We start from the raw sequence: 10,936 nt of genomic DNA, 5'->3' as shown, positions 1-10,936 counted from the left end.
CTTTTTTAAACTGATGGATAGTGAAACTATTTAGTAATACAGTAAATATTAAATAACATGGTGTTTGGAGTTGTATTGTCTGGTATCAATAGTCATTGTTTCAGCACAAGAAAAAACAGGTATTAAAAGGCAAAATCAAGCTCTACGTATGCCCCTATGAAGACCTAGTTCACTCTTTTTAACCAAGAGATTCTATAGAATTATTTTTTCTTGCTGCAAGCGAATGCATTCTTGTTCTTTAGTCGCTGGAGAATCAATGCTCAGTGGAGTTTCCAAATATAACAACAAAGCATTTCAGTTCCAAAGTACCAGTTTTGCTACTGTTTTGTAAATTAACTTTAACCAGTTGAAAAGACTCATGAGGGTCACCATAATCTCTGGTACCAAGACAGTTTCTGTTAATTCCTTGTGCTCATTGATGGCTCTTCTTAGCTTGTCAGATTACACCTGGTTTGACATGCTGATCAGAACCATTAATGCAGAGGAATAAAGATGAAAACTGAGGCACACACCAGCACAGAATCAACATAAACCACCTACATAAAATTTTCAAAGAGAATTATGATGTCCTTTCATGTATAGCAATTAACATATTTGGTTTACAAAGATCAATTGAGAATTTTTTTTCAACAAAAAAGTACAGTATACACATTCTCTGGGAAATGAATGTCTGTTTTGTTTAGTTTGTCTTGACAGACTGCTCATCAAATTTTAGAGGAATATGATGCAGTAGCTCTTTTAGATTCAAGCAAAAGACAAACCAAGGCAATCATCATCATCATCTGAAAATACAGCAAACCTTTAGACCAAACATGCAATGTGCCGCTTTAAGGCACTAGTAGAAAAACATTTTGTCCAATTCAAACTCTTATAGTTCTTCTTGAATGTCCACGTGACACTATTTTAAGCCTGACAATGACAAGAAAGGACTAATATACCCCAAATTGGTGGCTACAATCAAAACACAAGTGGTAATTCACCCACTAGCAGGGCAATGAGGGAGTGAAAAAAAGAGAAAAGATGTGCTAACCCTTAACAAGGTCCCCATATCTTTTTAGTAGTGTCTTTCAGAATATTTAAAGCAGGTGAGAATCATTAACAGATTCTATTCTATTTTAAATGAAGTTATACATAAGACCACTGCTAGATATGCATAGGTACCTATATAATATGAAGTCAAAAGGAGTTGTATCTAGGTGCAGAATTTGGCACTAAATGAATATAAGGGGAAAAGTTAAAAAGGGGCTACTAGGTGTTAAAACTAGAGTGACAAGGTGTGAGCTTTAGAAAGCAAATGGGAAGTACTGCTGAAGTTATATAGAATGTCTTGAACCCAATCTCTCTCTATCCAGTCAATGGGTTTTCTGAGTCTTATATTTGAAAGACATCTAAACTACAATAGAACACATGAAGGGTAGCTAGACAGTCCTTTGTTTGCATATACCCAATGGTTCTCTGATTACTTTTACCAACACAATTAAATGGACAAACAATGTAAGTCCTCATTAAGAGAAAGTATGAATAAGGAAGTTGATCGAAAATGGAGCTAGTGAGGTCAACATAAAGAGGAACCCACCTTCATGACCAATAACAGATCTTGAGGCTGTCTGAAAGCTAATAACTCCTGCCACATTGTCATTAGCCAGAATAACCACAGTGACAGTGTCTGAGCTAGGAAGAATACGACTTCCTCCTTCAGTGTAGGTCAGGCTGATTATAATATTTTCATTATCCTCTGGCTCTGGATCATCTAAAATGGTCAATGTGACCATCTTTTTAGTTTCACCTGTAAGGAAAAATAGAAGAAAATATAGGTATCAAAGCCATAATAAATGACATACTGGATAGCCATCTGTCTTGGATGGTTTAGACACAACAAATTCTGTATCTTGGCAGAGGGGGTTGACTAGATGACCTTGCAGTCCCTTCTAACCCTATGATTCTACACTTTCAAAAGGGGCTTAATCATCCTCTTTGTTAGGAAATACTTAAAAATATATAAATTATGTAAATCTATACCACTGCAACAGCTATTGAACGTACCATGTAAATTATAACAAATAGCCTTCAAACAGGAAATAATTAACTTTTGAGGGCTCAGAACACTTTAATCACTCAGCATTTACTTCAGCTTTTTAACTCTATTTGGAAAAGGGGAGAGCTGTTCTTGTAAAAGAAAACAACAGTGTATCCTTTTCTCTCTAATGAACTGAATTTGAATAGTCTTACCAAGTCTGAGAGTTTAAATAACAATCCAAATGCTGTATATATAGGGGTGTACACACACACACACACACATATATATATATATATACACACACACACACACACACTTGTATGAATTGAATTTGAATAGACTGACTCAGGGTTTGCATTCAACAATCCACTCATACCACAACACTTTCACTTGGACTTGGTATCTACCTTGCATGCTACCCAATCAGACCAATATAACTAGCAAACTGTACTAGTCAATCAGTTCCCAAAGGACCATTTAAATCTCCAATACAATCCTATTGTTCAATGTATGTGAAATACCTAAGTACATTTTAGGGTTATGAACATACTTGGTTACAAAATACATATTTCTTACTATACTGTCGTTTTAATTCTTTTTTAATCTGTTTACTTTTTTATAAAGTACCAACAAAATTATATCTCAGTGTCAGAATTACTGTTGCTGGTCATTAGTTGGAGTTTGATGACTCATCAACATAAACAGCATAGTAAAAAAATGTATATTACACTCCCTTCAGTTGCTTGTAAACTAACTATCTCAATCATTTCTCAAAATGATGTATGTGTCATGCTGAATTGCATATAAGCAATGTCTGCCAGTTACTCATTTATCTCACTTGTAAATTCTTAGGTATGCTTCATTTGTTGTGAAATTAATAAAATCTTTTAAAATAAAAAAGATGCTTTCATTTCAAGAACACAGCTAATTGCGGAAGCGGGGGCAGCCATCTTAAAAGTTTGGCCTTTTAAAGATTAGTTTTTTCACTGAAGGATGAAAAAAAAACACTTTGTGCCTCATCCTGATCTCACTTACACTGGTACAACTACTCCCTTCAGTGGAGTTATTCTGTGTAAATGAGATGAGAACCAGACCTTTACAGTGCAACATTCCCTGAAGGACCCAGTCATATTTTAAAAATTTACTATTACATTTATATATATTTTATTACAGGAGATTGGATCTTGAGGCTCATGCTGATGAGCTGCTAAATATCACAATATGCTTGAGAATGTACATCTATCACACAACATAGTGTATTCCAGGAGACATAGCTGAGCAGTAAATTGACACCCAGGTTTAAAAGTCAAGAAATCTACTTATCTATGTCCCTCTACCTTTCTCTATCTAGAAAGGGAAAAAATGAATGTAAACCTTGCCTCACCTTCAGCAAACACCAGAATCTCACCATCACCTACAAAATCCAAGTTTTGGGTAGCTGTTCCACCAATCACACTCCATTCCACTGTCACCTGTCCCAGGCTGCCTTCTGTTCTGTGTATCATAAGCTGCACATTGGTATGAGGACGTTCTTCAACTTCCACATATAGACCTTTCTCTGTTGCATTGGGACTTACACTGTAGATCACAAACACTCCAAAGGCATCTCCATTCATCATTATGACAACTGTGGAGGTATTTGGCTTCCCTATCATTGGCTGGTTTTTTAAGCTGGCTGAGGTGTTCATCAGTTCAACCTTCAAAAGGGATACAGTAAACTTCTCATCCAACTCTGGCAAATTGTCAGGAAGTATGGTAACTGTGAGATTTGCAAACTGTTCCCCTTCCAGCATTATGGCCCATTGACTTGTAACTGATTCATAGTCACTGCCAGCAATGGCTTGTGCACCAAAAAGAGAGGACAAACTGGTGACATTTTTCTTGTAGGTCCAGAATCCTGAGTTGTTGGTTACTGGACTGATCCATGATGTCAGCCAAAAACACAAAGGAAACCCAGAGGCACTAGAGAATGTAAAGGCTAAACATGCTTGTTCTTTTAGGCACTGAATTGCACAGGTGTGTAATGGATCACTTGCTGTTGAGACATTCACTTTAGTCCTTGACAGCTGGTTAGAAATTCCTTGCACAGGAAATTCATAGTAGGACAGCATATCCTGGCCTTGCTCTATTGCAAGAGCTACTACATCAACCTCAGAAGTACTGTAGAACACCTGCAGTTGACCAAATCTTCCCTCACTAAAAGATGTGGTGATAGATAAGAGAGTCATGTTAATAAGTGAAGACAGTTTTTCTTATATCTATAGGTCTCTACATTAAGAAGAGTGACCTGAACACAAGTTATCAGCCTTTTCAAAATTGTTCAATGGTTTCAAATAATCTAAACACCATTCAAAATCCATCCTCTCTGAAGCCGCTACTAGAATAATTTACCTGTGGCCCTGTGTGGAAGGCACATTTGATTATTTATAGAACGTGTTATGGTTAATCATACATAGCAGAAACAATGCAGATTACTCCCCTTGCAACCTGCTAGCTCTGCTGAATGGCAAGGGAGAGAAGCCAGACCCGTCTTGCCCTGTCCTCTGTCTCCTTCCAGTTATTCATAGGAGGTCATATCACAGAAGTAATGCCTGCTCTCCCTCCCCCATGCTTGAGCCATGATATAGATAGCTTCTACACAGCCATATTGAGCCTTGCTCTCTTATATCCTCCATCTAGACTCCTGGGAGCAGGGGACGCTCTTGCCCTAAATGTTTATAAGAATTAATAAGACAAATTTAAAAAGATGCTTCTTTATAGATGTTTCTGATAAAGAGACATACTTGGTTTAAGCTAAAAGAGCATAAATTTAGGAGCCAAAGACTACTCTGATTAGATGACAAGTTAAACGGTACAAGAAGGAAATCAGAACAAAATTTAAAATGAGAAAAAAACCATGGAGTTGTAATTTCGGTAAAGAAACAGGAGAAGGACCACGAATGCTTACATAAAAAACAAACATTAAACAAACCTTCTCTTGACAGTTATGTTTACAAATGAACTTCTTTCCAGTGGCTCCTGAATTCGGTACAAGCTGTGATGAAAATAGACTGTTCCATAAGGATTATCATTGGCAGGTATTATAATATTTGCCATGCCATCTAAGCCAATAGCACCTCCATTCGAGGCCTGGGTTAATTGCACACGGATAACCTAAAAAATATAATTAGACTTTCCTTAATAACATTATGTTGTGAAACCAAGATAAATCATTTAGGGCCAGCTAAGTTTGAACTATTGGCTCCTAGTTGGTGAGCAGTAATAAGTAGTCGCATTGACTGCAGTGGGACTACTCATGCAAGGAACTGTTCATCAATAACACCAAAGGGTTCATAATATAGCCCTTCATGTTTCTAAAATGTTTGGATTTAAAGGGCTGTTTAAGCGCTACGTGTTAAACAGAAAACAAACAGATTAAAAGACTTACACAGAAGTGTTCTGGGTGAGCAGTGAGTTGCACAGCTTCAGTTATCACTGAATCAATTTAAGTCATGTTCCTATACTCCTATCTACCCATTAAAGTTTGGGGAATCTGATTTTGGGGAGTCTGCTGGCTTCCCCCCATAGTCATTCCAGCATTCCATCATAGTAAGTGAAAAGTAAAAGGTAGAGTTATTACTATATAGTATCATAAATAGCATTGCTATAACTACAGAAGGTGTGTGCCATAGGTATATTATCAAGGGATATGAGGAGCTATAATCCCTGAAACACATGACAGACACTGCGTAAGACACAGTGAAGATTTCTTCTCCCCACTACTGCTAAGAAGTACAACTGTCAGGGATATACTCCCTGCCCATAACCAAAATTCATACTACCTGTAAAACATGATCTACACTAGTGGAAATCTCTACTATAACACCCCTTTTAATGTAGTCTGAACACCCATGGTCAGTTAGATTTTACATGCATGCAGAAATCCCATCAACTGGTCATGAATATTTTAGTGCATGAAAAACGTGCATGTATTTGTTTGCATGCAAAAAGTTTCATGTGCACAAAAAGCCCTAAAACTTATTCATTACATTCCTTATCATACACACTGTTGCATGACACAAACGATAGGCAATTTTGTAGAGCAAAAGGTTCTCTATCTAATTAAAAATAGGGAAGATACTCTGAAAGAGTCTAAACATAGCCACAGAGTCAAGAGAGCTTGTTTTAATTGGCTTAATCATTTATTTTAACATGATGCTGGTGTAAAACAAACCAGATAGAAAATTCTTTTTGGTCTCAGGATTATTTTCATTCCTTTATTTAAAAAAAAACTGCAATACTATATTTTCTTAGGCTCATGTCCAGAATAGTTCAGAAGAACTAAAACTTATAACAAAATAGGAAACTCTTTCAAAACTTTATACCAAGTTGGACACAAAACATAAATTACTCAAAAAATGTGCACACTTAAATTTGAAATCATTTCCCCTCTTAGTTACACTGCACAATCTTTAGTAACATGTTTGATTATATTGTAATAATTTCTCTCCCATCCCCATAGCACTGTTTCTCTCTAGATTATATAATGGTCTATGTTCAGCCCTTGTGTAAACCGATGCAACACCACTGACTTCAGTTTTGCCTTACCATGGGTGAGATTTAACCACTGCAATTAATCCATATTGTAACCAGGTGTTTAGTTTTATTTCCCATACATATTGCAATAGAATTCTACGATGTTCAGCTAGATAGTGAATCAGGTTCAATGTATCTATCACTAGTAAACCAAACCTAAGAAAAAGATTACATTGCTTAGATATTCAATATATTTGTGAATAAATGAGAATCTTATAGAAGAAGAATATCAGCAGCAAGGATCAAAGAATAAATACTAATTAGTGTATCTGAAAATTGTTTTATAATTTTCCAGAACAGTATTTTCAGCTTGATTTCCCTTTGTTTTGAATAAAATCTCTCGGTTTCTAACCCATCACTATATAAAACAGAGATAATAAACATTTCTGGACAGTGTCATTCCAGATAGGGTCTAGATGTTCAACTCACCTCTTGGATTTCCGGATCATCATCAGCCAGGATCTCTAACAACAGCGTCTGAATGGCTTCCCCAGGGGCAAAGGTAACATTACCTGAGACAACACGCAAGTCACCAGTAGCAAGCTGTCCATTAGTGGTGGCAACCCACTGAATGGTAACATTGCCGAGTGTCCCAGCATTGCGGATTATTGGCAAGTTTACCATCACCGAATTGAACTCTGGCTCTTCAACAGTGAGTTCATTGACCTGAAAAACTGAAGTACATGGTAGAGAGACTTAAATCCTCATCACTAACATTGAGGCTTAAGGAATCAAAAATTCCTCATTAAAATTGTTTGTTCATTTTGCTGAAACCATTTGCAGAATTAAACTACTTTTAATTTATTTTATTTGACATGAGATTATAATTGGTGTTTGTGAAATGGAGGTGCTAAATCTACTAGCTTTGTCTATATATGGTTCAGGTAACTGATGGGTAAACTCCCATACATGATCAGGAACCTTTCACTACATGTTTACTAAGAAATGGAAGAGAGGGACACTAAGAGCCACTTCTGATCACCTTTCCCAGCAAGAGAACAGAAACAGCAATCAGATAGATCTAATCTAAATATTTCACACTAAAATGTTTTCTCAAAAATGTTTTTTCCCCCAAAATCAGAGATTTTTCACAAAAATTAGGGGTTTTACTATATCCTTTTTTTAAAAAGAAACAACACTGAAAAAAAAATAGCCATTTTTCATTATTTTAGATCACCATTTTTCTGTCTTTTCCTCTTTTGCAGTTACAAAATGGAAATAAAAAACAAAGAGGGAAAGAGGAAAAAAGGCAGAACACAAGGAAAAATCAAAATGCCAAAAAATGAACATTTTTGTACCAAAACATTTAAAAACAAATTTTCATTAAAAATTTCAAATGAGCACAAACTTTGTTCTTTTTCAAAACCTGCAGAATGAAAATTACTCTGAATTTTTTCCCACACAATTTCCCCCTGTTTCTCTCAATCAATTCTACTGTAAAGATAGCGTGTGTAGGTGGGGAAAAATTCCATGGAAAATAGTAATATGCAACTTCCTCTATATATGTGATTTTTTTCAACTCCCAGTTGTTTAAACATGATATTGGTTTACTATTTAGTAACGCAGGAGACTGGATGGTTTAAGGGGTTAGTGATGGCACACAGAGTTTTCATTTCTAGGTCACTGGTTTAAATCCACCCCAGGTTTGCAGATTTCTAACCTGCTGGAAATTCTGAACATTTGTTTTTGTCCCGAACGGGATAAAAACTAGAAATATCAAAGTTTTTCCATGGAATTTCAAAAAAAAATTCCATTAGGTTATATCGAAACATTCTCGTTTTAATTGAAATGAAATGTTTCATTTTGTCTTGGTTCAACATTAAACAGTGTTAAACTGAGCCTCATGGGGCCTCGTGGGAGCTGTAATTAGGGTGCCTCCTGTACCCATTCTCTCCTCAGGGCCGGGCTCCCTGGCTAGCGTGTATTTCCCATAATACACAGCGATGGCTCAGCTAAGAGGGAGACCATGGCACATCCTGGAAGATATAGTACATCCACGACATGTCTAAACAGATTTGTTAAAGAAGAGAGAGTAAAGACATTCAAATAGGTCCAATTTACCAAAAGATCCAAATGGATCATCAGAGGCCTCAATGGTAATGACTGATTGAGTCAATGCTCCAAGCAAGGCTCCTCCTGTTGTTTGATTCAGCAGCTGCACATGAAAGGTTTCTTCAACCTCAGGGTTGATATCATTAATGATATAAATTGGCACAGCTTTACTGGTTTCCCCTTCTAGTAAGACAACATCTGATGAGGCTACACTGTAGTCTTCACCTGTGCATAGAAAAACTATGTTGTTACCTCAGGAAACGTTTTAAACACAATTCCTACATGCTGTTATTCCTATCTTGATTGCACACAGCACCCAATGAAACTCCTTTTTCTGCAAACCCAAACAATGCAGTAACTTTGCTTTTCTAGTGCCTGGTGGAGTCTGTGGCTTGGACAGCAGAGAAATGGTTGAGGCTCAGCTTGGACAAGATGGCGATTATACTGGTAAATGTGGGAAGCATTTGGAGACAGTGGCTGGTGTTGTCCAATCCCCCATTGGACAACACTGTGTTGAATGGGATACGTCCATTCTATCAAAGTGGTTTCCAGTTTGGGGTTGTGTTTGTATTGCCAACTGCTCTTGGAGTTCCAGGTGGCACTAGTGACAAGAAGCACCTTTTTCCAAGTGGAGTTAGCTAACAAATTGCAACCATTTGCTCGCTCTAGTAAGAGTGACCACACTGTGAAAACACCATTCAAGCTATACAGAGCGATTGGTTAGCAGAGTGATTAGATTAGCAGCTGATGAGTTGCTGTAATTGGAGCTGCTGTATCCCCATTACCCACTGAATTATTAGCTTATGCTTCAGCAGCACTCTGTCCCCCCCCACACATCCTCACCTCCGGATCAGCTAGCTCAAGCTTAAACCGCCACTTAACTTGAGCTAGAGACTTGTGTGTGTGGACCCCAGGTTACGAGCAACACTCGAGTTATAGCTTTGAGCTAAGACTGCAGTGAAGACAAGTCCTTAGCAATAATATAACTATAATGTTTATACAAAAGATGACAATCAACTTAAATCAGACATCTGCATGGAATTATTTTCCCTATTACTGTTACAAGTAACATCAGAGTTTATGACAGCTGAAAGAGAGTAAAGAGAACATATTTCTCTGATGTTTCACTTTGTTTATCTTGTTTTCTTAGTTTAATGCAATTATTCATGTGCTTAAATGTTTGCAGGATCAAGGTCCAAGTTAAACAGTTTCCACTGTCTCTTCGGATTTTTCAGACAACATCAGAAGACACGTACCAGTTTTTTAAAATAGTAAAATGTGGATCTATAAAAGCCCCACATGGGAAGCTGATCTTAATCCTGAAACTGCTTTTAACTCATTTATTTAAATTGGCTCGACTCTAAAATGACAATGCCCCTTTTAAAAAGCAGATGTGTATTACTCACAGTCATATAAACCATATATCCCTTAATAGTTTCTTTATTAACTGCTATTAACTAAAATTATATTTTTTTCTGCTGGCATACAGCACAGGGCCTATGTTCTTTATTACTCATTTACTACTCAAGTGAACTTCTCATTACTCCTGTTGATTTTCCTTGCTAGAGAGTATATGCTATGTATTGGATTGCAACCTTGACACAGTATGTGTATTTTTACAATTCTCTTTTCTTACCAGCTGTTGCAGTTATTGGCACAGCTTTAAACTTCACAGAAACATCTGCAAATATTCCCCCAGTTCTGGTCACATTGACGATTGGTCCAACATAGTTTTCAGCAACTTGCACAGCTGGAGCGGACAGCTGAAGTGTTCCAAAAGCATCATCATTGGCATTGATAATTATATGAGCTACTGTATCATCCTTAGGTCCCAGGCGAGGAGAATTCACAACTGAAATACAACAGGAACTTGGTAAGAGAGAGTCCGGGATCTTTATTGTATACCTACAGGAGACCTCAGAGACTTAGGTGAGTTTCATGGTATCTTATCAGTTGCCACCAGTCATCAACAAAACTAGTTTACTGAAAGTAGTTATAGTTGCACAGAGAGTACACTTCACAACCTCACTCAAAGTTTGTAGACAGTTTATTGAAATTACAATATAACAACAAATCCTGAAGTGCACAGCTTGATATCGTACTGCAGGAGTTTTCTATCACAGCCTCTGAAGTGGTAAATACATGAGCAGCCTATTTCTCAAAAAGGTGGGACAGTGCCAAATCATTAGTTATTCATTCATTTCTCTATCGGGTCTGTAGCAATCACACTACAGTCTCTATCAGAGTATTATTTCTGTGGTTCTTATGATTAAATATACATAACCATTCACT

At 37.0% G+C, this 10,936-nt stretch overlaps 1 protein-coding gene across 1 annotated transcript in view; it reads right to left on the bottom strand.

Annotated features, from left to right (window-relative positions):
• ADGRV1 (adhesion G protein-coupled receptor V1) overlaps positions 1 to 10,936 on the bottom strand; it is a 416,737-nt gene that overhangs the window by 330,889 nt on the left and 74,912 nt on the right. The window contains exons 32-37 of the mRNA XM_026649237.2: positions 10,281 to 10,496; positions 8,654 to 8,869; positions 7,022 to 7,266; positions 4,989 to 5,170; positions 3,402 to 4,213; positions 1,577 to 1,786 (exon numbers count right to left, since the gene is read on the bottom strand). Coding sequence (XP_026505022.1) covers positions 1,577 to 1,786; positions 3,402 to 4,213; positions 4,989 to 5,170; positions 7,022 to 7,266; positions 8,654 to 8,869; positions 10,281 to 10,496 — 1,881 coding nt within the window. The remainder of the gene's footprint in view (positions 1 to 1,576; positions 1,787 to 3,401; positions 4,214 to 4,988; positions 5,171 to 7,021; positions 7,267 to 8,653; positions 8,870 to 10,280; positions 10,497 to 10,936) is intronic.

The sequence above is a fragment of the Terrapene carolina genome, unplaced genomic scaffold (genome assembly GCF_002925995.2).
Source record: "Terrapene carolina triunguis isolate 2854851 unplaced genomic scaffold, T_m_triunguis-2.0 Scaffold69, whole genome shotgun sequence".
In the NCBI taxonomy this organism is placed as follows: domain Eukaryota; kingdom Metazoa; phylum Chordata; order Testudines; family Emydidae; genus Terrapene; species Terrapene triunguis.
Note: the sequence above shows the minus strand (reverse complement) of the source record. Positions and strands in the feature narration are given on the sequence as shown.